This window comes from Cololabis saira, chromosome 9 (genome assembly GCF_033807715.1).
Source record: "Cololabis saira isolate AMF1-May2022 chromosome 9, fColSai1.1, whole genome shotgun sequence".
Lineage (NCBI taxonomy): Eukaryota > Metazoa > Chordata > Actinopteri > Beloniformes > Belonidae > Cololabis > Cololabis saira.
In genome coordinates, this window is record NC_084595.1 from 16,137,799 (window position 1) to 16,164,940 (window position 27,142).

The 27,142-nt window shown below is 41.3% G+C and overlaps 1 protein-coding gene across 1 annotated transcript in view; it reads left to right on the plus strand.

Moving 5' to 3' along the window:
* Positions 1–27,142, plus strand: part of srrm4 (serine/arginine repetitive matrix 4) — a 97,970-nt gene that overhangs the window by 61,657 nt on the left and 9,171 nt on the right. The window contains exons 2-11 of the mRNA XM_061730553.1: positions 1,928–2,071; positions 13,607–13,690; positions 13,787–13,867; positions 13,954–13,980; positions 14,230–14,280; positions 17,982–18,065; positions 21,213–21,378; positions 25,052–25,371; positions 26,712–26,900; positions 27,010–27,111. Coding sequence (XP_061586537.1) covers positions 1,928–2,071; positions 13,607–13,690; positions 13,787–13,867; positions 13,954–13,980; positions 14,230–14,280; positions 17,982–18,065; positions 21,213–21,378; positions 25,052–25,371; positions 26,712–26,900; positions 27,010–27,111 — 1,248 coding nt within the window. The remainder of the gene's footprint in view (positions 1–1,927; positions 2,072–13,606; positions 13,691–13,786; positions 13,868–13,953; positions 13,981–14,229; positions 14,281–17,981; positions 18,066–21,212; positions 21,379–25,051; positions 25,372–26,711; positions 26,901–27,009; positions 27,112–27,142) is intronic.

A 27,142-nucleotide genomic window follows, 5' to 3' on the forward strand; every position in this document is an offset into this window, starting at 1 on the left:
CAATCGGACAGGAGCCACTGGGTGGAGAGCCGGGTGTAATTATGCCCGAGTCTCCCACGACTCAAACAGATAATAAGAGGGGTTAAGGAGGCACGCCCGCATAAAATCGATCGGTTTAATAAGTCATCTGCAGATGGAGAATTTTGGGGAGGTTCAGGTGAAGTGGTTGACTTGCTACAGTAAATGCCTGACTGAAAAGAAAACTTTGCCTCCCTTTTTATAATTACAGATTCTTTCTTTTTTTTTTTCTTAAAAGATTCAGCTCATTAAATGACAGCAGACAAAACTAGAGCAGCGTATCATGAGAAAGTTCATGTGTTAGCCCCTTGTATGAAGACGAAGGGACGGCAGCTGGCTTAATTGTTGTCAAGGAGGACCTGCACATGAAGTCCAGTGAACTTGCAGTTCTTCAAAATGACCACTAGGGGCTAATTTCAAAACTGAGTCGATCTCCGTTGATTGTACAAACATGCTGTCGGACTTTAAAACCAAGATTTACCTGTGAAAAACTGCATGTTTACCTTATCAGGTAAAATTATTATGCCATAAATGTATGCATTATTAGAAGTGTGTGTTTTTCTTTTCTTTTCTTTGACTCCCAGCTAGGGCTGGCCGATATGACCTCAAATCAATATCACGATAAATTGGGCAATTTTACCTCCATAACGATAAATATATATTAATTTTCAGATCAGCTGATTGGACGGTATCTCCAGACAACTGCTCTGAGTTGAGAGCTCAGTGTAGCGAACCCCAGCCAGACAATGGTGAAACGTACTGATGTTTCTCAAAAGAACTTTATTTATGTTCAACCGTCATCCTTATTGTTTGAACACACCGTGAAAGGCCTTGAAACAGCCTCAGAAAACACCTTTGGAAAACACTGTAAAAGCTAGATAAGACAGATAAATAAATGCAATGAGCTCTTACAAACAAATAAAACCTGTATGACTGTTAGCTTTGTGGTCATTTTAAACACGTTACCTTGTTCCCAATTCCAGCTAGGCGCTTAATAAACAGTAGATTAGCCTTTAGCAGCAGAACACAGTCCGTTTTCCGTACCGCACGTGCTCTGCTTCAGCGCTGCGTTCAATTGACCTACTTTTCAGATGCGCGATTGTTACTTCCGGCGAAGAGTACCAAAATAAAAGCATGTAACATAAAATCCGGTAAAACAAATAAAAGCATACAGGAGCGGTTACCTCATTAAGGGAACATATTTAAGAGTTACTTACACTCAGCGCATAGTAGCGTGCCGTGACTCGTTTGTAAGATGGGTTGTTGTACACTCTGCGCTGAAGTTAATTTCTCAGCATAAGAAATGCCATGTGTGGCATGATGAATGACCGCTTAAAATCCTCGTTTCAGATGTCATTTCCGTTGTCGTTACTGAAAAGAAAACAAGTAAAATCACCTCATGACCTGATAAAAAAAGCTTGTGGCAACTGAGTTGATTTTTTTTTTATTCATCTGATTGCTTTTTTCCTTTTTTTGTTAATATTTAAAAATCCAAAGCTTACATATAGCAACATTGACAAATATATGTGTGTTTTTTTTATTTTAATTATTCATGAAAAACTGAGTGAATTCCTGACCTGCATCTGCTCAGCGTCAGATGGTAAACATCATTTACTCAAATGTCAAAACAGCTGAAGCATGTAGATAAAAAACATTTCCATTGGCACGTTGATTTGAATGGTAAATGTCTGACCTCCAGCTTCCCTGGAGAACAGCTGGCGGGACCAAATGGAGGGGAATAAAAGACAGACCCCGCAGACCGGAGGGAATAGGGCTAACCAAGCATGTTAAATCCCTCCCTCATTATTTTACACGATAGAAGCGTCAGCGGTGCAGACGACCAGAAAAACATCAAATCTTGAACTTTTGCTAAAGAGTGCAAACAAACTAAATCATTTGTCCTTCACAGTTCTGAAACAACGACGACGACAACCCCCCAGCTGGTCAAGAATGAAAGGAAAGCTGTGGAAACACAAGTGGACACCACGAACAGAAACGGAAGTGGGCGTAAACACCACCACCACCACCACCATCGCCACCGCAGAAGCAGGAGGTGAGCTGGTCTTTACTCTCTCAGACATTCAAAGCCTTCCAGAGGGTCTCGTGAGCTCACAGTGAAGCAGGAGGAGTGTTGATCTGAGTGACACGTTTCTCATGATGAATGGTGACGGTTTGCTTTTGGAGATGCTTCTGTAGATCTCTGTGCTGATGATAAAGCCTTTCAACGGCACAGCAGCATCCCCTTAGGGGGTGACTCTCAGCGAGAGAAACGGAGCTAATCTCTATATTCTGCCGCATGGAAAGTAAACAGTCTTATCGGGTCGGGCCCGCTGGAGAAACACAACGATGTTGGGAGAATTTCCATACTCTGTCATTCAAAGCTGCACTTTCTGGACCTGAAAGCCTCCTCCTCATACCAAGAACAGTCTTCAACTACTCAGGAATGAGACAAATCACACCACGTATTTATCTTGTGGATAAAACTCAATTAATGTGAAGCCGTCCCAACCTTGTCCGTTGCACGGCAGGGGAGCGTCTGCAGCATCCGCAGTTGCATCTGAATCGTAAGGGAGGATCATAAACGTAAAATCGACTGAAGGTTACCCTGCAGCTGCTTGCTTTTGTTTCAGAACGTTATCCTGAGCACGGAAACATGCAGACACGGACGCTCCTGGTAATCATTTGTCTAGAATAGACAAAGAAACTGAGAGGGATCTTTAAAACTGGGAGTACAACTGTATTATTGCAGATTTATTGCAAATACAGGCCATCAAAGACCACATTGTTTTTATTTCTTGTTTTATCACCTTGTTTTAGTATATTTGTTATATTCTCTAAATGTCACAGCTTCAGCTTTCGTTCACTGCAGCTCTGCAGCATATGCTTTTCAGCTGGAAGTGGCGCGGCTTGCCTCGACGTCTTGAGAGAGCTGTGATACGCTGTGTGAAACCTCCTTTTCAGTGTGATTTGGTTCAATTCTGAAGGATAATGTAGGCACATTTTCATATTGGTGCTTTCCAGGACGAAGCTGCGTTTGGACTCAAAGCAAAGCGAGCGTGTGAGCATGTGTGGGAGTGCTGCTTCTGTGGTTTACAGCCAGCCAACACCTCTGATTGACTGCTCCACTGTGAATTATCTAGACCTCTCAGATGGTCTGGAACATGTCTGCCTATTGCCCACAGAAGAGAAACAACCATTTTTTTAAAGATTATGTTGTGGCTCTAGTGGCCCTTATTGAAGTTGCAGACAGGAAGGGGGTAGAGAGAGAGAATGGGAGTGATATGCGGCAAAGGTGCGCAGGCCGGGATTCAAACCTGCGACCGCTGCAGGAAGACTGTAGCCTTAATATATGAGCCGCTTGTTTAACCCACTGTGCGCCCCGAGTGGCCCGAGAAACAACTTTTCAGGCACTGCGTATTTGGGACCAACTCCCAGCACAAACGGAGGCGAAGAGCTCATTTGAAAATCTGTGCATTGCTGCCGTTTGTCTGGCTGAAACATGACACATCGTTCAGCTTTTTCCTTCAGGGGTCGCCAGATACGATCATCAGTTTCCTTCTCGCCCTGTCTTCTTCATGTCGCCCCGTCACATCAACCTTCTTTGACAAAACTCAAGAAACCTCGGCTTTGGTCCTCCCTTTACCCTCGTTCTACCAGGGTCTTCACCATCCTCGTGTTGATCGTCTCAGTCCAGCCTCTCTCTTTTCCAAGGCATCTAATGGTGGACCCTCTGGTGTCTGTTTCTTAATCCACAGAAAATCTTACCACCTGCAACTGTCCCCTCCAGCTCTGCTTCTTGTCTCCAAGGAGTTCGTAGGACAAACACAGAGTTCAGTTTTCATCTACCTCCTTGTATAAGTGCATGCGCTTGTGAATCACCTGGGGAAAGATGGTCGTTCCTTCTGCTGTCCTATCATCTTGAAAGAGGAATTTGTGATTGACTCACTTAAGACTGAGTTACCAAGTCCCGTTGCTGCCAATGTGGATGTCCCGATCAGGGTTTTTTGACCCGATCCGATTCCGAGTCATTTCATTTTGAGTATCTGACGATACCGAGTCCCAATCCAATACTTTCGTAACACATTGAAAAAATTAACAAAGGCAAAATAAACAGATCAAGGTTGTCCCCTATTTTTATTTTATTCACCTTTTTTTATCATTTAGCACTTGAACAGCAGTTCTCTTCGAGATTGAACAATCAAGTAATAATTGTGCAACTATTAACTAGTAAAAATAATGCAAATTTAAACATAAATTTGCATTAAATAAAAAAAACCCAGCTCAACTTAAAATACCCAGCAGGCATGTAAAAAAATAAGCAAATAAAAGTGCAACAGTATCATAAAGTAAGGCCAGTAATGTGCTTTTTAGCCTCCACTCTTACTTCTTACTGTCCTTTTCTGGCCTAAAGAATAACATTTTTGTGTTTGAAGTGACCTACAATCTTCCTCGCGGTAGCCAGGTTGTTGATATTCACAGTTTTTGACTAAACGTGGTACTATAAATCTGTTCAGACTTCTCCCCCATGAGTACCACAATTGTGCAAGATACAAGATACTGAATTAACTTTTATTTATTTATTTTAATACAAAAGATTCTTTAGGTGATTAAACACTTGAGATGGCTCTTCTTTCCGTTTACTTTCCCTAAGAAGCGCCGGCTGGGAATGACGTTTGTTCTTTGTTTTGTTTTTTATGTCCTGCCGAGCAGAAGTACAAAAATCCAACATAAGCTGTACCACAAAATCAATCTGCTGTTTGTTGGCTTAAATGGATGAGTTCTTAAAAGTAGATCTTGCCAAAGTAAAATAAGTGACTTGCACTTAAATAACATTAATTTACATTGAATCAATTGAAACGTCTTATTACATGCATGCAAGTCCAGACTGCTCCCTGTCTCCTGTGGTGTTCCGCAAGGGTCGGTCCTCGGCCCCATCCTCTTCATTATTTACATGCTCCCCCTTGGTCGTGTCATCAGCAGACATAAGATGTCCTTCCACTGTTATGCTGACGACACGCAGCTTTACATAAAAACTGCCCCAAGCCCCTCTGCAGCCATTTTATGTCTCTCCGCCATGTCTTGGGGAGATATAGATATGGATGAGCAACAACTTTCTCCAGCTAAACAGTAGCAAAACCGAAGCCCTCCTTGTTGGCACTCCACACCAGGTTCAGTCATCCTCCATAACTCACCTCACCTTCGATGGTCAGGTCATACCCCTCTCCTCCACAGTCACTAATCTGGGAGTTAGGTTTGATCCTCACCTGACCTTTAATGACCATATAATATAAAACACCTGTGCAAAATCTCCTTTTATCATCTCAAAAACATCTCCAAACTCTGCCCCACTTTAACCCTGTCAGATGCAGAGAAGCTCGTCCATGCATTCATCTCTTCTAGACTGGACTACTGCAACTCACTCTTCACTGGGATCACTGGCAAGAACATCCGGAAACTGCAATACATTCAGAACAGCGCTGCCAGGATCCTGATGAGAGTCCGGAAATATGAGCACATAACACCCGTTCTCCACTCACTCCACTGGCTTCCTGTCCCAACCCAGATTGAATACAAAGTCCTACTCCTCACCCCTAAATGCATAAATGGACATGCATCTCCGTACCTACAAGAACTCATTACTCCCCAAACCTCTACCCGCACCCTCAGATCTACAAACTGCTCGCTCCTCCAGGTTTCCAACACGCTCCGCAACAATCTCCGCATCATGGGCGACCGGGCCTTTTGCTCAGTAGTGCCCTGCTTATGGAACAGTCTCCCTGACCATCTAAGGGCGGCACAGACACTGGACTCTTTTAAGATTGGCCTAAAAACCTTTTTATTCAGGAAGGTGTTTTTGAGTTGAGATTTTATGACTTATTATTGTTAGTTTTAACTATGTACTGGCTCTGTGGCACTCTGAGATTCTTGGATGAAGAGTGCCTAACAAATAGAATGCATTATTATTATTATTACATGAAAACCTGAACTTAGTCACATCGCAAGGCTGTGAGGAACAGTCCCTGGCACCCTGTGGGTTTTTTGAATAAAGACATCTATGGGATGTAGTCACATCCAAGGACAAAGCGAGGAAGATGCTGGAGCCTGGATTCAGTGTTGCCTCTGTTCTCATCAAATGTCCCCGAATCCTGCTTTCATTCCTCATTGTTTCACTAATCAAAAATCCCACTGTGGCTGGAAATTGATTGCTCTCTCATTTTCCCTTTTAATTCCCTCCACATCATCAAAATAAACCATTTCTGCTGGCAAGAGAAAATGCAAATGCTCTCTCCGAGGCCAGAATGCTGGAGGTACTAATGAGTGACAAAGCATTCTCATTATCAGGAGAGGGTACTTGGGTTGGTCTCTCTAATCAGCCCTAATGGATTTCAGCTCCTAATGCTCCCAAAATGTGCAGAGCGGGGCCGTTTATTATCGCCGGACACCGTCCTGCATCCAGCGAATCAGGGTCTCCAGAGCGTTGCGGCTGCATATATCAAGCGTGTTCCTGTCTGTATCGCAGTCCCCCGTCCACATGACCTCTGGCTTCTGCAACAAGGAAGACCCTTTCTTTGAATTTAACTTATAAATGGCACCAATTATTCTCCAGCGAACATGAAAGGGATTCAAAATCTGTTGTACACAACTTATACTTGAAGGCATGTCGTCTGTTTTGACCACAGCAAAGTCAAGAAGAACGGCATTTTAATGTTATTTCAATGAGAGTCTTTTTTTATTTAAATTTTTTTTCACAGCACTGTTTTTTTTTCATATGACTGAAAGGTATTTGGTTTCAGAGGTGAATGTTGCTTCATGCAAATGCAAATTCTTGCATTTGAATATACAGTACGTACAGCAGTAAACAACCCCCACTACTTCAGTCTCGCTTTCGCTTGAGCGCGACTGCTGTCGGTGTATTTGTCATCACGCCGGCGACTCGGGTGGAGCAACAGAGGAAGTGAAGACAGCTCACCCAGAGCGGCCGTCTGCACGTCTGCGATGGCGTGACCTCAGCAGCCCAGGCGTAGTCCTGACGGTGTAGATTGCTTCGAGCGACTATGTGGTGATGTCAGGGTCCTGCTGAATAAGGATGAATACGTAAGTGCAGGGTAGACTTTCAATCAAAACCATACATTTGGCTTGCTTTTATGTTGCAGCGTGGTTTGATTTGCTCTGAAATTTTACTTGGAAGATGTAAAATAATTGAGCAGTTTAATTTGAATTTGTCTTAATTCAGCACAACTTTTCTTATTCAGGTTTATACAAAGTTTCCTTAAACTTGCATTGACTTTACATTGAATTCCCAAATAAAAGATAATTTTCCACATTGCATTTGGGTAAAAAAAGGACCAGTTTGATGCTTAAAAAATAGAGATGGCAGGACTACATAAAAAGTGCTAGTTTGGGATAAGTATTTTGAAAATAATTGTAAAACACTCATCAGAAATTTTAAAAAAGTGTAATAATTCCTTCAGAAAACATCTTTCCTTGAGCCGCTTGATGCCACACTTCACTTACATGTAGATGTGGAGTACCGACTTCACTGAGTATTTCATATGCACACGCTGCGCCGACAGGAAAAGATGGAAAAAACATTTACCACAGTAACTATTTGTTATCCGTTTAAAAGTATAAATGTGCTATTCATGAAAAACCAAAAGCATTTACAGGTCACAACATAGTCAAAGTCCCAAAATAGTCTCGCTCATAGGGCCCGATTTACTAAGATCCTAAATAAAGAGTACTAAATTGCGTGTGCACTGAAAAGGTTTGCACGTGCTGTTGTTGTGTGTTTTGCGGGTGATCAACTAAGATTGCGTGCGCAATTGATAACAGGTGCAAACCGCAGTATTTAAATGAGGTGTTGCGCGTCTTACGGTTTGCGGCGCAAACTTTGCGCCATGGAGAGTGGATGGAAAGCAGGATATAGTCGCAAGCGCAAAATGAAATTTGACACGTTGGAGTTAGAAATATTAGTGGAAGAGGAAAATAAACACATTCATGAACTACAGCAAAGAAATTTAAACATTACCAAAAGAAACGCAATATCGGAGAAAATCTGCGATAGAATAAATGCAGTTATAAGACAAAAAGAACGGCAGATGAGGTTAAAACAGAGTCGGCGGCAGAACAGATCTAATTGGGGGGCACATAATAACCAGCGATGTAAATGCTTAATATGAGTTTGCCATCAACGATCACAGCAAACCAGTTTCAATTACACAACATACTGCAAAATCTCTTTTTAATACACACACACACAAGTGTATTGTGCACCCAAACTGCAAAAAAACAAAAAACAACGACGTACAGGCCACGTCTCTCCCTCCCTCCCTCGCCCTCTCCATCTCTCTCTCATACAACGCATACACATAAAAATGTGAACGGTGAATCTCCAAATTTAATTTGACGAAATTAGACAGACCCAAACATTCCACATTTGCGTAATAATAAACACCAAGGCTGGCGCCATGAAGTCAATTAAATGCATGTCTCACCTTTAGAAGAGTTGCACATCTTAATTTTCCTATTTCACCATAGATCACACTTTGGGAAGCCTTCTTTATATTTTAGTGTTATTTCCGCGTAGATATGAATGAATGAATGAATGAATGAATTGTTTATTTCGGTTACATTACATTATTTGCAATTCAAACTGTGTGTGTGTGTGTGTGTGTGTAAATGACAAAACACTTTCATACAAGTTTACACTCATCAGTTTCACACAAAAAATAATAATAAACTCTGTAACCGAAAAAGGAATAGGCTGAAGCCAAAGCTTATATTTGCCTACCCTGTACTTTCCAACAGAAAACCCAGATTATCTGCAATATGAAAAGAAACAAAAAGAGAAATTTCCCTTTAAATTGTTCTGCTTAACCAAATTATACTCCAATCATTTAGCATTGTAATCCTTAATTATTTTACTTTTCAATATTTTTTTAAAATTCAACAGAGATTTACACAGTTTCACTTCATCACTAAGTTGATTCCATAATTTGACTCCCAAAAATGAAACACGTCTATATTTAACATTAGTCCTCACACGACATCTTTCAAAGACCCACAGCCTTCTTAAATTATAATTTGTTTCTCTTAATTTAAAGAATAAGAGTGAGTTTGATGCTCCTTAACAAGTTTTGTCCGCGGATCAACATCAACCCAGCTCCCCCAACCCCTTGCTCCCTGATTGGCTGATTTATGGTTCCGCGTCACACCAACGCAGAACCGACGGCGTAGGTTACGCGGCGACGCACACTGCACCGCGACCCCACGCCGTCGGCTACGCCGTCGATTTAACGCGGAACCATAATTCAGGCGAAGCTGCAGTCTGTCTGCGCTGATCACTGACACACCGCAGCAGCAGCAGATTAGCACCTTCCTTTCGAACGTATTAAATACAGACGCAATCACAATACGCGCAATTACTTTCAGGCTTGGTAAATCTCATTGCGTGTGGTAAATTACCCTATTTGCATCTTCCCCTCCCAGTATTTAGGATTTCTGCCGGGTACGCCCCATATTGATTATTCATCAGGGCAAAAGTACTAAATGAATTGCGTGTGCTATTTAGCGCATTTCAGAGACGCAGTCGTCTTTGCACGCTGTTAGTAGATCAGCTGGCACTTTGGTTTGCGGGTGCTGTCAAGTTTGCACACGTTTTTACGCACGCAAACCTTTAGTAAATCAGGCCCATAGAGTTTCAGGCTTGGATGCACCCACCCATCCATCCATTCATCCATCCATTCATCCACCCATCCATCCATCCACCCATCCATCCATCCACCCACCCACCCATCCATCCATCCATTCATCCATCCATTCATCCACCCATCCATCCATCCATCCATCCATCCATCCATCCATCCATCCATCCATCCATCCATCCACCCATCCATCCAGGAGCTCCACCCGCCTAATGCAGTTCAGGGTAACTAGGCAACCAGGTCTACGTTTATAACTTTATAACTTCATTGTGTCTGTTCACAAACCTTTTGCATATCTTAGAATGGTGAATTCCTTTTGTCTGCATACTTTAACTAGTGTAGATTTTAATATATTCTTTTTTTTACACTTAATTAAATCTGCATTGACGTTGTACGTTGAGGTCAAAATACCCGAACCAAACATTTATCCATCCATAGTCTACAGAGGCTTAACCTTACTGAGGGTGCCGGTCCCCGCTCTCTTCGGGTGAAAGCCCCAAATATGTGTAAATAAATAAAACTTCTACAAGCTCTATTGAGCCTATTATAATTATAAACTTTTCCCTTTCTTGCTCAGTGTGCTTGCTCACGCTTTTCTTGTGCTTCTGCACTTGAAAGGCCAACCCTGCGAGCCTCCGGCGCTTTGACAGTCTCCGTCTTCTCCTCCAGATAAGTCATTTTCAGGCAGATGAAGAAGCAGACCTCTGGACTGTCATCAGTCTGCCCGGCAGACGAAATCTGACACTTTCCTTTTCCACACATGATGATGAAGTCCTGCCTAAAGTAAGATGGAGCAGTAAAGATGGATAATGGGAACATTTCCTGCCCGACTGAAGGAGTGCGTCCCTGCACCTGAACGTGTGCGCAGGCTTTTTGTGTGGATGAAATATGAGGGGATGAAAACAGATCAAAATCTCCTGCATCTGCTAGTGGCGTCCTCGCAGAGCAGAGCTTCACGAGGAGTCTGAGCCCAGATAAAACCTGCCTTTTATGGAGGAAGTGTACCTTTTTAATTGAGCACCACCGACTGTTACCTTTCTACCACTGCGCTGCGTGCACCACTGACTGCCTTTGCTCATAAAATCAGCTTTTGATCGTCTGCTGCAAATCCCTGTGGCGCATTATCCCTGTGAAATGAAGGATACAATAATAATCTCCGAGTATAAATATAAGAATCACATGTTTAGCTGATTGAGGCAGCAGGAGCAGCGACATTGTTCGTTCTAACTCTTAAATGTGAGATCTCGTCTGCCCTGAGACCTCTGAGTCAAGCTACGCCGCTGTTGATCTGTTGATTGGACTTGGTCATCCTGCTGATGGATCATCTCAGCACGGACATTTCTGCTGATCATCTTAGTGGTGATTGTTGTTGAGTCCAGATGAGTCATGTGGATTATTGTCTGGAAATATTATGCATTCACTCTCTCTCCGTCTCCCTCCCTCTCACTCTCAAGCAGACATGCTAACATTCATATTTTTATTAATGTTTGACATAATTTCACAATCATCAAACACACAGAAGAAAAAAACTACTTTTTCTACGACTTTCTCGTTGCCTTATCTCCTTTTCGTATAAGTTTTCAGATTTTCATGTATCATACTACAGCAGCTAATTATACAGGGCCTTTATTAATGCATGCTTTATTGTTCTGATTATTAGCAGCAATCACAAGTGTGAATGTGGCTGAATTTGTGGTAATTAGCTCTCTTGTTATAAGAGTTTTGCACACAGAAATTCACGTTCTTGCTCAAAGTTTATGTTTCATTAGTCAACGTCCTAAAATATCCATAAGAATACCCGTAAGAGAAGGTCCAGGGGCAAATAACGATGATTAAGAGACACAGAGAAATAACACCCACTCAGCCTCATTGAGGTTGATTTTGGCGTGTATGGTGGTTGCCTTTATAATAATAACAATAATACTGATGATAATAATAATAATAAAGCTCCAACAGTCCACCAAATGCTTCTTCTAAACGTATTTCAATAGCAGACACAGACAGGAATATTTAGTGGGAACTTACATTAAAATCTGAGCTTTCTGTGCATCCATCCATCCATGCACGCCGGCTCATTCTTGTTCAAGGTCTTGGAGTTTGGGTGGGTGTGTGTGTGGGGGGGAAGGGGTGGGGGGAGGGTGGGGGGGGGTTCATAGTAACCCTCAGAGATTGCGTTGTTGAGGCCTTTTTAATTTTCTCAGTTTGTCAAAGATGAGCACAGGATGGTTTCTGGCCATCGGGCAAAACATCTACAGGAACCATCAAAAAAAGACCACTTGCCCTTGATTCAAGTCTTTAATAAAAGTCTAACCAATAACGAGTAACCAATAACGTGCAATAATAATAATAACAATAGCAACTGCTGAAAATACCAGTTACAACATCAGTTACATGCTGCAACAAGCACCGTTGGCAATAATCATGTCTCCCTCACTCTGCTGCACCTCTCACTTTTTGTATTTTTGTATAATTTTTTGTATAACTTGTTTTGTATAATTGTATATAGGTTATTTTATTCAAAGCTGTCTTTCTTTCTCTACATCAAACTGCTGCACCTTAAATGTTTATTGTATATACGTCAACAAATACCAAATTTGTTTATTTTTTGTTTATTTACTGCCTAAAGAGCGAAATTACCTGAGTCAAATTCCTTGTTGGACAATGTTCGAACCTGGCCAATAAAGATGATTCTGATTCTAATTGTGCCAACAGATCAACTGAAATCGTGTAGACAGTTTCAATCAGCAGTGGGCTGAGTGGACAGCACTGAAGGATACTGGTCCGTCTCATGGCAGACGTGTTGCTGTGGGGGAGTCTACGTGTTCTCCCCGCGCTCGCATTGGTTGTACCCCTCAAAGTGCCTTCACCCATAGTGAGCCGGGACAGACTCCAGCAGACCCTGGACTGTAATAAGTGGGAACAGATAATGATGGCTCAGATGAATAGTGGAGACTGTTTTTTACAAAAACAAGCAGAAAAGACAAAGTACACAAGTAAATATGGAGTAGGATAACTTCCAAAAAGATGTGTCCATGTTATAACTATTCGTATTCGTAATAATAAACATTTGTATGTAAATAAAAAAGTTGTACCCAAAATTCTGCTGTCACACACATGAGTCTGATAAATTATTAGGGTTAGGATTGTTTTTATTGTGTTTTTTTTGCCATCTGAGAAAATTAAATATATTATATTTAGTGCCTAACTATTTCCCAAGTATATTAGTTCATGTGTGAATGAATAAATGAGACGTAAAACGTAAATTTCTTTGTAGAAACATGGACACATCTTTTTGGAAGTTATCTTACTCCATAAGTAAAGGAATGGATTTGCTCATGGGGGGGGTAGCAGAGATCTGGGTTACAGGGAGTTGAAAAAATCTGTTGTCATGAAATTGCAGCTGCGTACTCAGACTGTAGTCGTTGATGTTGCGTGGAATTCCCTCCTTCATGACACCGTCCTGACGCTTTCGCCTGTGGCTGCAGGTATTTCACTTCATCGTCCTCCGACATATCACTAAGTCGCGAGTAACAGACTCGTGAACATAGTTTCCTCAGTCACAGAAATAAAAGAGAGACAATAAAACTTGACATGTGTAAGTCTGCTTTCACAATAAAAGACGTTATTCAGTATTGACCTCAGATGACCTAAAAAATAGTTAAAAAAAAAAAAAACAGTAAAAAGGTAAATAAGGACCTCCAACCAATCACCTGACTCCAAAAGAGACATGTTTTTTTTCGGTTCCCGTCCGTTTTCTCTGAGCAACAGATTTAAAGCGGGTTTAAAGATTCCAAGTAAATCAAATCTCGGAGTTCAAACATTTGGATTGGGTGAGACGACGTGTGGGTTCAGAGCTGATCCTTCTGACCCATCTGTGCTTACAGGACCTCCTATGATGAGGTCATCTCCCCTCGGCCCAAGCGGAAGAAGAAGAAGAGGAAGTCTGAGCGAAAGAGGAAAAGAAAGAGGTGAGAGCATCGTTCCTCCCTTCTCCCGTCGTGCCTGAGCAGAGGTGTACAGGTGATTGTTCAAACTCACATTCATGCTTCATTTCCCTGCGTCAGATCTCCTTCCCGCAGCCTGTCACCACTGAGGAAGAGGAAAAAGAAGAAGAAGAAGAGCTCCAAGAAGAGCAAGCGGCATAGGTATTCCTCATGTATGACCACGCTAACAGAAACATGGCTTTATATTTATTTTTTGCTGATCAAAATCATCTCTTTCCACTTTCCAGGTATACCTCCAGAAAAGCAAAACACAGGTACTGTATATAATAACTTGTGTTCATTTCTAAAGGTTGAAATTTTTCACATGAAAAAAGACATAAAAAAATAAATAAGTCTTACAGCGGGGTTATAAATGCACCGTAACAATTGGTACTTGCTTACTGTAAGATTATTGGATTTCCACCTTAAAAGTCAAGTCTCTCCGTGAGAAGCACCCCGTCTGTGTAGGCTTTGTGGGTATTAACATCCCCGGCTCACGACTCTGCTCTCTTTCATCCCTCCAGCTCCTCCAGTTTGAAACACAAGAGGAAGGATGAACGCAAGCGCAAGAAAAGGTCAGTGTGTGACTGTTGCATCAGAGCGTTTGTCTCTGCGTTTGTCTCTGCAGCTTCCTCCTCCGACCGTGAGACCCTCCAACCTCGTCCCAACGCTCTCTGGCAAGGAAGAGAGCGGACTGATGTAAAAATACCATAATTTCATTCATTTCATTTTATTCTTTATTTCATTCAAAAAAAATAAAACAATTCAATACAAATACAAATGCTCTTAAATTGTGAATGAAAAGGGAGCAGAAAGAAGAAGAATCTTATCTGATCTGCCCCTTTTTCCAAGAAATAACTTCACAAATAACATTAATTAAAAATAAAAAAAAACAACAACGAAGTGAAATAAAAAAACTAAAAAAAATGTAATTACCGCCGTCTATGGGTATTTCAATCAAACTTAAACTAACATATTTCATTATATTTACTTAACATACAGGCTTTAATTGTTCTTTTGAATGTAATGTTTGATTTGGATTCTTTGTTTTCCTTATTCAGATTGTTCCATAAACTGATTCCTTTCACAGAAACACAACGTTCCATCAATTTTGTCCTGCATCTTGTTCTTTTAAAATCTCTGTTTCTTTTAAGTTATACTTGCTTTCTCTTTTTTCAAATCTTTTCTGAATGTTGATTGGTAAAGTTTTTTTATGAGCTTTAAACATAATTTGCAGAATGCTATAGTCTACTAGTTCATGAAATTTCAACAATTTTAACTGAAGGAATAATCACGCATAGCCACAGTGGAAACGTACTTTTTACTTATTAGGTTTTGAGCAAACAATGTTGGAAAACCTTGCAAAGAGAAAATGAGAAGGTGAAAGAGGATAAGAGGAACCAGTTTCCTGTTTATATCTCAACATCGCCTTTTGCAAGCGTGGAGCCAAGTTCAGCAGCTGCTTAATTAACTAAATATGTATAGAGATGTAGATAATTTGATGATTTCAAGGAGCCGCTTGCAGATTACAACAGGGTCTCCACCTCGATGGTGTTTGAAGTTGAAAGAGATTTTTCTGAAGGGATAAAAATGTAAATCCTGTGGAAACTGCTTACTGTATCAGATCATAGATGGAAGCAGCCTCTGAACTGTGTGTGTCGGTGGAGCGACTCAACAGAGGAGAGCCGTAAAGTCACTAGTGATTAGTAACGTCCCATGTGATCTACATTTAAAGATGTCATGTTCTACAGCTGAGACGACAACGTTTCATCACCTCACAATATAAGTAGGAAAGAGAAAAAAATAGGTTGATCGAATTCTGATCCCCATTTCAGTCACTCAGGTTCCTCATTGAAGAGGTTCAAATACTTTCTTTTATTACATAACACTTCAGGATTAAAGGTGTGAGTGTGGAGCAGAGTGGCAGCGAGCTGGGTGGGAAGGAGACGTCAGAGTGAGAGACAAGAACCTCCTGCTCCTTCTACAGATGCAAAAACGCACTCGTCGGAAAGTAAAAAGATCTGTGTTTCAAGAAAATGTGACTATTTTGGTGGTTTTAAGAAAATCTTTCGTACCCCATGGCAAAGATATTTTTGCTTAATAGGATAATTTTGATCACATTTATGGAATATGATTCTATTAGTTACTTTTATCGGCGGCCCTATATTTTTTAAGTTAAAAAGACTTAACAGGACTTTACATTCTTTATAACGTATGTGTGTCTATATATATATATATATATATATATATATATATATATATATATATATATATATATATATATATATATATATATATATATATGCATGGTATATCTGTAAACATAAACATGATTGCCTTCATTTTCATTAACTTACCGTATTCAAATAGAATTCATAATTAATCAATTCTTGTTAACTTGTAGTCAGTCAGTAGTCAAAACTTTATTTTTTATTTTCTCCAAATTTGCCATGAATAAGCAAGTACAGAAGGTTTTATAGATAAATAATATTTTAGCTCATCCCTCATTATTGTTCCGCTGTGAGTGATACAGAGAGCAGAAGAAAGTTAAATATGCTTAGCATGTTTTTTTTCTCAGACTTGGTCTCAAATAGTTCAAAAATGACCCTCTAATACGTGATTAGACTCTCCAGGACTCACTACTCAAAGCTGCAGGTGGTCGGTCGGCGTGCATTTAGCGTAATATCCAGTGTATTGTGCAGTAAACCATCAGAGAGCTCTCTTTTTTCTTTTTTGAGTTTTTTGATTTGCACCAGGCATTTGGGGAGAACAGTAATGAGAAGCTAAACATTACAAATGTGTGACTGTAGTCTGTAGACGTGTGTGAGAGACGCTGGTGAACCTCGGTCGTACTTCAGAGGCGCCACAATGGCTCATAGAAGTGCAAAAACCCGTATTTCTCTGCTTTCTGGTCTCCTTTTCCAGTCAGCTGGTCTCCTTCAGGGGTTTCCAGTGTAATTCTTCCAACTTCATCCAACCCTATCCTCTTTTGCCAAATCCTCCTGGAAACCACTGGATCCAACTTTGTTTACTTTTCATATAGTCTTATGAGCAGCAAAGTTTATCACACGAGTTAAATAAATTACATATTTTTCACTGAAAAAAGCATTTTCAATATGCTCTTCTTAGTTGGCACATGCAGGCAGCAACCTTAGGTTAATTTTAAAACTAGATAGTATTGCAACAAAGGGGGTGCTTGTTAAGTCATTAAAGGGTTATTAATAATTGTCTGATGAAAGTTATTAATATCATGAATAAATCAGAACGGGGCACCACCTAACTTATCAGGAAATAATAACTAAACAGCCCAATCAGTTGTAAATTAACTGTTCTATGCGTGACCAGGGGCGGCGGGGGTTGCTGCCTTTAGGCGGGCCTGGACTGCTGTGCATCAGCGGGAAGCCCTGCTGGGTTTTGGGGTCCATGCCCAATGAGGGTTTTATTCCTTGTCACCTAAATATCATAAATGGAGCAAAGCCTGCTGGGATTTTGAGTTATTATGGAGATTTCTTTGTTTCAAAATATGTGGTCAAGCCGTAAAATTGATCTAAATAAAATGGTTTAAGTTGTTATAATACTCTTTCAAAAATAGATAAATTAATCAACGATTAAAAATAGTTGTTGGTTGCAGCCCTTTAGTCACTTTAAACCAAAAAGCACACGTTAGTAAAACAAAACGATGATTGTTAAGGTTGGTTGGTTGAGCGTCTGTACCTCCTACAACTGTTCCCAGACGTGCACTGATGGTTTATTACTGATGTTTTTAATCGCTTCAGAGAACTCGAGACTGTGTTAACAATATCTTCAATATTTACTTGCTGTGACAGTTTTTGTATCGTGCACTTTTCAGCCAGGTTCTAATAACCTGCAGTTGTCTTTTGCTTTATAAAATGCAGACAAGATTAACAAGTGGTAAGAAATGTTGATCTCAAACGCCCAGTCTTTTTTTCCTACATTTATAGTATTTTTATTGTGTATGTATGTATGTATGTATGTATGTATGTATGTATGTATGTATGTATGTATGTATGTATGTATGTATGTATGTATGTATGTATGTATGTATGTATGTATGTATGTATGTATGTATGTATGTATGTATGTATGTATGTATGTATGTATGTATGTATGTATGTATGTATGTATGTATGTATGTATGTATGTATGTATGTATGTATGTATGTATGTATGTATGTATGTATATATGTATGTAAGTGATCATAAAGTTCTCAGCTCCTTATCCACTTGTGTCGTTTTCTCCCATGCTCCCCTCCAGTTCGCGGACTCACTCGCATCGGCGACGACGCTATCGCTCGTCAGAGTCGGATGCATCCTCTTACCAATCCTCCACAGAGGACAGGTAGGGGCATTTCCTTTCCCCCCCACCCCTCCCCCAATTTATCTTATCGGCCCAAGGCGTCAGTCGACTTCTTGGTCACAGCGCGGCAATGACAGATAACGCAGAGGTGACTTCCTCAACCTCAGGCACAACATCAGCCCTTATCACAGCCTCACAGGAAATGGCCACAAGTGCAGTCCCCACCAATCAATGTACTCAGTTATGATGACAGATAATAAAATATTGCCTGTCAGATAATGTGAAGGATGTTTTGACAGCTCTTCGCTGCTGGTGAAATAACTCTGTACATGTGGTAATCATTTGATCTCATCAGAGTTGAATTTTACAAAAATGCATTAAGAGTCAGGAGAAAACCCTAAAAATAGCATATTTAAACCATGTTTTTACGTCTCTGTTTATAACAGCTGGTTCCAGGTGGTGGAGTGTGTGGAGATGTGTGTTTCTTTGGTAGTCAGTAGCCACTTTCACCCTCTTATCTCCATCTCCACTCTCCAGCTGTGCATTCAAAGTGACCTCATGATGGCTCAGTGAGTGCGCTCCAACTTTCCACCGTCTTAAGACGATCTCCTCGCTTTACACCGCACTCATTAATCAGCAACAGCGTCCCAGTGTCTCTGGTGGCAAAAAAACGCCAATAAAAATAGTCCGTCTCACATTGTTGCCATAGGATACCGACCTCCTTCTCCGCATCGCTGCTGGAGTTCGCAAAGTTAAAGCACTGGGAGGAGAAAGAGACCCGGCCTGCCATCAGCTGGTGGAGGTCTCCAAAGTCAAGTGACAAAATTCATTATAAAATTCATAATAGCCAATTTATTTCCCTCTTCTTTTCTTTTTTTGGCAGTATCTTTCCCTTGCTTACCTTACCAGCCACTCAGACCTGAACGGCTGTACAATCAGATGCCAGTCGAAACATCACTCGCCAACCTAATGACGGACTACTTTAATCCTCTGTGTAGCGTTTGTGTTCATTATCGTGCTTGCGTTAAGCCTTTAACACTGTTTAGCTCTGTTTCTACCTCCCAAGGTGGACCAGAGCAGCAGTGGAACGGATTGGCCCAGCTCAGCAGGGCAGAAGCTGCAGAGGTGGAACTGGGTGTGTGAATGAGGCAGTTCCAGCTATAAGATACAAGTACAGCAGGATGTCATGCTGAATGAAAGAAAAGATAGGATAACTGAGTAATTCTGTAATACCACAGTACCCTGATCTGAAACACTCACTGAATGACATACTTTCAGACTGAGGTGGCGTTACACACAAGTGCTGTTCATGCTTGGTATTGACATCCATCCCAAGTGATCCAATCACAAGTAGACATCCTGAAGTATAAGTCTAAACACAGGATGCATTTGATGACACACTGAGATCTGATCCCTCCAACCACAGTCAGAGGTGGCCCAGGCTACATGTGACCACGTTCCCTTAAGGCCCTGACACACCAAGCCGACTGTCGGCCGTCGGGCCGTCGATGAGCGTCGGTGCGCGTCTGTCGGCCTAGTTTCCCCGGTGTGTCCCGCACGTCGCCACAGGTCGGCCGCCCGTCGGCAGCTTTTCAGCCGATTCGACATGTCGAATCGGCGTCGGCCGTCGGTCAAACAGCTCACTCTGTGATTGGCTGTTCAGGTAGCGAATCAGTGCAGTCCTTGAGCCTGTCGCTGTTGTATCCATGATTTCACCCATGTAGTGCGGTTTCTTCTTATTTTTCGCCTCCGCCTCCTCTTTTCTTCTTCAACAAGCTGAAGGCCGAGGGCTGACAATGTCAGTGCCGATTCTTTATTCTTACGCATCGTGGTAGCGAGAGTGGTGTGGAAATGTGGTGTGAATATGAAGCCTATTTGTTTTGTTTACGGTTTCCCAGAGCTTCCGGTTTTCCCTTGTTTTTGAGTGAATACAGACTACCGCTGCCTGCTGGTATGGAGGGGAATTACCTCTCACGCATGCGCAGAACGTACGTGCTAGTTGGCCGTTGGGTGTCGCCTTTGCGGTGTGTCCAAGTGCTTCTTTTTGAGCCCGACCCAGCCCGACACAGGCGACGGGAGGCGACACAGCAGTCGGCCGACAGCGGGTGACGTCGGGTTGGTGTGTCCTCGGCTTTAGCGGCGTATACGCAACCGGACCCGGGACACACTGAAGGATTGCTGGTCTGATAGATCAGACCAGATCCAGGTCTGAAAACGACCCACAGGACTTCCCGATCCAAGGGGCGGGACCAACAGTTGCCTATCAAACGGCCTTTGCACGACCAGTCAGAGGAATGAACACGGTTACATATTCAGAAAGACAAAAATGAGTCCGTGGGAGAGTGAGTTGTGCAGAAGAGTAATTTAAACTTTTGCTGTAGCTGTCGGCTAAAAAGAAAATACATCTACCTTGGAAAAGAATGATTTGAATGCTGTCCTCTGTTCAATGTTCAAGGACAAAGTCTGGATCTTTAACTGTCGATACCAAAGTTGATTCTCGTTGTAGCTAACCTTCAGCTGCAGCCATCTACACACTTTACCACCTGCATGACCTCGCCACAGAGTCATTATCTCGTTAAGTCTGCCCAGAGACTCTCTTTACAAGGATAGAATGATTTGATTGGCTTTCCCTGACTTTTGGGTGCAGATAACGAGCTCCAGTGGATGATTGCTAGATGTACCTTCAATGCATTTACATTTGCTAGCAGCACATCTAGAGTTTTAGTTTAAAGGGCTGTGTATGTAGTATGATGTACGATGCCTCAACAGGAGTGAGATCTGATCACAAGTTGTCACACATTACTCCCGGTGCACTGGATCCACTTGTGATGGGATCACTCAGACTGGACGTCAACACCATTTTTAAAATAAGAGATGATGACAGTTCACTTCAGTTTAATCGGAAATCAAAAAAGCAATCAGATGAAAATAGTCAAAAATTGAATTACCGTTAATGTGAGTAAATCACATGAAGGCTGAGAAAAATACAGGACAGATGTCCAAGTCCTCCTGAGTGAATCTTTCCCTGTGTTTTACTCTCAAGATGCCATTTCTCTACACTCATTTTCAGAAGAATAAAAAAAACAGCAAGTGAATTCAGACGCTTCGCTAACGTTAACTGTGTCTGAGCTGTCAGGGAACACCAGCTTTTATTTCATGATAAAACGTTAATGGATGATTTCCCTGCAGACATCATCTACAAAAGTCTGTGGTTCATCAGTCTTTTGGAGACCTGGCTGCCGTTGGAGAGGAGACCAGAACGGAGCTGCACCACGCCGGCACCAAGTGGAGACGTACAACCAAATCAATGCGTAAATCGACCCAAAAATATCCCTCCGTCCTCTCAGCAAGCACAGTAAGTGGTGTTTCCTCTCTCGCGATGCTGCCAGTGGTCCGCTGTCTCAGTTATGGCCATGTTAAACAACGTATTGTAAGACGTTGTGTTTGACAAGTTATTATTTTCTTTGATTGTTATCAAAAACCCAAGCTGTTGATTTTGCGAGGACAGCTATCATCTCACTCGTGAATATTCATGCAACAAAAGTACTGAACATGGCCAGAATCTGAGCTCGGTCCACGATTGTTTATGTTGCAGGGGTTTTATCAGTTCATGCTTTTACATTTTAAAAACGACCTTCACGCATGCACATGTTGAGTAAAACTTGCAGAAATTAAACCTTGATGAATTAACATGCTGAAACAAGAAACCAATTGTTTCATTAGCTTTTTTTTTTCTAAAGAAAAGCTATTAAGACTGACATGAAAATAAATTGTTGAGAGGGGATAATCAAATATTTTATGTTTATTAATGTCTGAAATCACAGTCTGCAAGAAGCAAGCAGCTCTTTGTTGTCTTTTTGAATAAAAAACACTTCCGCTGTTCGTGCATCAGGCTTTGAAATGCAGCTCAAATCGCTGCATCGTCTCCTGCATGTTTAGTAAAGAATTAAGAGTCATTGTGGCTCTTGTCTGAACCATTTCCTCGGATAATGTGAATTGGGAGGCTAATAATAATCAAAAGACTAAGGCTGGTGTAAAGTTATCTTTAATGATATCTGTCATGTTATTCATTAAACAAAACAAGAGATTTTAGCCGACCTTCACCACTAACTAACATAACAAAACATTCTCTCAAGCAATGATAATCAAGTTTGTCCCAGTGTGGGTTTTAACGTTTTGAGGACTTTAAAACCTAACTTTCTTCATTGGCAGCCGAGCAGTCTACTCGTGTTTCTTTTTAGCTGCAGTCCTCCGATCTCGCTCAGCCACCCTAGACAGTTTAAACATCCACTTATTTTATTTTCTGTTGAATTGGATAGACCGACTTCAGTGCTTTAAGAATAAACTGCAATTTATTTTCCTTTTTTTTCTTGTCTCTGACTTCCTTGAGGAGTTTGGATGGACATGATACAGAACTGAGTTAAGAAAGAAACTCATGCCGTAGAAGCATTAAAGTCCCTCCCCTGTCTGCTGTGTCTGCTCTATGTTGAAGTGGCCATATTATGCTTTTCTTGGTTTTCTGTGTCCACAGTCATGCGATGATTATCATCTTAAATTTTAGGTCTGACCAGAGGCTCAAAAAAATGAGATAAACATGCAGTATGTTGTAATATTCCTGCGAACAAAATATTTGGTTTTCGGAGTGCTAAAAAGAGATTTTTCATGCCATTTTTAAAAGCAGACGTTTACATCTGCGCAGCAAGGATCCAGTCTGTTTTCCAGCCATGTAGATTTGCTCGTACCTCATCTGCTAGTACCTTTTGGTTGTGAGGGAATGCATGTACAATGACTGAAGTTTTAAAGTTGCAGAATTAAAAAAAGTTCAGCGTTATAGTTGTTGGCTTACTCAGTCAGAACTACGCAACACATCTACGTCTATTAACACGGGGGTAGACAAAAAAAATGTGTGTGTATATATATATATTTGACATGTTTGAAGGCAGTCCGATTTAAAATACAGTATTGAAAAGGTATTGATCTGTTAGCTCCACCCATCAGAAACTCCAGATGTTAGTCCAATCACACACCTGCTGACCCTAATCTGCCTGTTTTTTGTGTTTTTTTGTTTTGTTTTGTTTTGTTTTGTTTTGGACCCTCTCCTTTATGGTTAAAAAATGATGACCATTTTTTATGTTGAGCATTAATGTCTGGAGGTAAGCAGGGATTAACAGTAATGACTGAAAAAGAGCACAATATGGCCACTTTAATCTTCTAGTAGATGGTTTTATACATACAGCGTCAGAATCCACTGCAAGCAGAGATGAGATGCTTTTAAACGGTGCCATTTTCATGGCTTTATTAAAACCCCCCACCCCAACCACCTTTTTTTATTTATTTTTTTTTTTAATTTCTCAAAGCCAATGCAGCTATGTCCATAGACTTATTGTCTCCGGCTTGTTGGGGCATAAAATATATTTAATTTCTCCCAAGCAATCATTAATTTATGCTAATTTCAGAGAGGAATGCTTTTAATTACACACCACAGGGTTTTAATTGAAATTCAATAGATAAATCCATATTTTGAATCATGACAGCCATTCAGTTTCCCAAAGCCTCTCTGAGAGAGAGAGCTCCCAGCCTCACTGTTCCAGAATAACGCAGCTTTTATTTATTACGGTGCTACGTGGTTGGTAAAAGCATACAATGTGAATGTTAATGATGCAGGAATATGTTTAATGTTTCTGTAAAAGGTAAGTGGGGAGAAAAAAATAGTATAAAACTGCATATAATAGACAAAAGTGTGGTGGAGTATAAAATATTTAAGCCCTTTCTGGAAATATACGTGATTTTCTTTGTGGGGATACAAGAACATCTTAGGCAGCAGCCATTACTTCAAAAAGTTAGAGGTTAAAGACCATTTCAGTGATTATTGAGATTTCAGCGGTATCGGATCCATAGAGTGATGGACACCTTCTTCTCCAACTCTGTAATCCACGCAAAATAAGCTTATTCCCAAAATATTGGTGTATCCCTTTTAAAGAACTTCTTTGTCTTAAAATTGTGAAAGTTTTTTTTAACCTTCGTGTGAACAAATGTGACAATTAAAGAGGATGGAAGAGGATTTGTTTGAATGTCCCTCCTGGTTGTTGTTGACTGAACGCTACGTAACAGTAAACCTTCTGCAGGGCAGACTTTAGCTCATTACTCAATATAATTTGTGTTTTTTTCTTTCGTTGAGCCGATGTTTTGCATTAGAAGTAAATCTAAATCATGTAGCTGTAGTGTTTTCGGTCCCAAAGAAAAAAAAAACAAACAAACTCAAAAACCACGGATGGAAAGTATATTTAAAAAGTCTAAAGTCTAACTAGCTCTGGGTTTGAAGAGAGGGTTATTGTCTTTTTCATGCACTTAACGACTCTAATGATGCACTTATGTTGCCCGCTCTTCCCTTTTTTTTACACCTTACCTACTTAAGGAGGAAATCTTGATTGGTAAGTCGCTGCTATCCGCAGATTTAGGGATTTACTTGTAGGTCCACGCAGGGTGGTTTTATATTCTTGCAGGAGACAGAGCACAGTGATCTGTCCTATTCTCAGGGCTTTCTTAGTTAGACTGATGGGATTTCTCTTTGTCTGCAGTCCTTTTCATTTCTAAATAATACCCATTGTGTGATGTTTGTCCAATGTTCTTTAGGTGAGGCTTTTCAGTGGGGGCTATTGTTTACTCTTCTTCTCTTCACTCCAGTTAGAGCTGTTAGAGCTTTAGACACCTAGATTTCTTTTCTTCTTCTACAGTTTTTTTGTTCCTTTCACAGAATTGTTTTAGTTTTAAACCTCACCACTTGATTTACTGTTATTTATTTTTTTCAGTTTAGCTGAATTCAGACTTTCTTTCAAGGTTAATCGCATGCTTCAGATTTGCATGATGTCTATCTTTCAAAGCTTTCTGTCCCAAGAAAAAGAACATACATTTCTTCACAGAGTTTTCAGGGGAATAATGTGCCGTTTGTGTTAGTGCATAAAAGCCAGGAGCTGGGTCTGCTCGACGCTGGCCAGGTTGTAAACTGCAGCCTGCTTGTCTCTTTGCAGGTTTTGCGGTCCAAGTCTGGACGAGAGCTTTCACGTGGAAGTGGATATCAGGATGTATCAGGTCACAGTGAAGGTGCCCGTGATTACGATTCTGGTAATGACACGTCTTCGCCTCCATCCAGCAAAACCGGTGCTTCCCGGGCGAGTGCTGTTGAGTATAAGAGAGGCCGCTCTCGGCGGCCGGCCTCACCAGAGAAGCTGAGGTTCGCCGACAGAGACAGTGCCTCTGATTCAGGGAACTCTGCGACCAGCTACGCCTCCTCGTGCAGACCAGACGGGGACGACAGCCTTTCCACGACGCTTCTTGCTGGAAACAACAGGTACATTCATAAACACATGATCGGAAGGAGGCTTCTTTATTTTGAAAAGTTTTATCTTGTCTTACAAACCCTTCTGAAATATTGGTCTTGGAAGAGGAGAATACAAGAGATCCTTTACACCTCTAAGGAGCACTATAAAATATGAATAATGGAAAATTATGCATTTGTATCAATAGCCCATATTCTATTCACAATAAAACGTATCAGATCTAAAGCGTGAGTGGTGCTCCAAATAAATACTAACTGAGTTAACTGGCGACAGGTCAGTGAGATGATTAATTAGTAAAGTGTTTGAGTTAGTGTTTGAAAGGGCGAAGCAAAGACGAGCAGAAGTTCACCAATCTGTGAAAAAAATGCATCTACAACTTGTGAAATAATTTCAGTCTAATGTAACTTGCGGAAAATTGTGAAGACGTTGACGGTATCATCACCTACGGTACATAAATAACATCTTCAACTGAGTCACAGAATCTAAAGAAATCTCTGTGTGTGGGACATACCAAGATCCGATGGAAGACCAGCTGGATGACTGTGATCTTCAGCCCCTCTTACCCCTTTTCCACCAAACCGGTTCCAGAGCTGGTTCTGGGCCAGTGCTGGTGCTGATTCATAACTCGTTCAACTTTAGAAGCAGCTGAGAACCGGTTTGCTTTTCCATAGCTCGGGTGCAAAGGGTCACGTCATTATGTCGCTGCAAACGTCAGTTGGTTGCGTTTGCATTGGCGCGAAAGTTAAAGCAACAACAACGTTATAGACTTGGTCCGCGTAGCGCCCTCCGTGGAACACATCTCTAAAAGACATTTTGTCTCCTCCTCAGACCACTGCTGCTTTGCTGCATCCATATTCATTTGCTTATTTGAAAATGTTGCCGTCTTGCAATCTTGCTATTGCCGTTGGTCTTAATAACTCCGCCCCCCACCGCTTACGTAAGCAGTTCTTTCCTCTAGCCCAGCAAAGAGTTGGTGCTACCTTGGAACCGCTTTTTCTGGCCCGGAGCTGGTTCTTTGTCAGTGGAAACAGAAAGCTCGGTTCCAAACTCAATCTGCCCAAACTACATTAAAAGAGTATTTGTAGCAGAAGATTCTGGGTGCTGAACCGACCCATCTGCAGTACAGACCTTTCAACAGCTGGAAACGTTTGGTGCATTATACGTTATACATTTCATGTGTATGAGTAAAATACAAGTTTGAGATTTGCTAATTATTTAATTCTGTATTTATGTCCATTTTAAACAGTGAGACAACTTTTAAAAATGATAGAAAATAAGAACAGGCAACCTTGCAACCTCTTCGGCTTTATCTCTCGGAGCGGTGAAACATCTTAATGTGTTTTCCTTGCAGAGAGCAGATAACCAAGGGGTGTCAGTCAGAAGCTGTGAGCTCCCCGAAGACTGCCAGCTGTGAACAGAGGCGGAGCGGGTCAGCGCGAAGGCGGATGAAAGCCCGGTCATCCAGCAGCCGGAGCAGATCCTCAGGGAGTTCCAGATACTCAGGACGCTACTCTCGAAGCTCCTCGCTGTCGTCCTGGAGGTATATGCCCGCGACTAATGCTGCATGCGCTATATGCTCAAAATCCTCTTATGTATCCTCTTATGCATCTTAAACTTTGCATGCTTCCGATGGTTGTGTGTTACTGCAGCTCGTTGTCACGCTCTCCGAGTAATTCATCAGAATTGAGGCGAAGAGGGAGCACGGCCAGTTTCAGCTCCAGAGGAAGCTACTCCAGAAGCAGCGTCGACAGGTGAACATAACAACAGAAACTGTTAACCGTC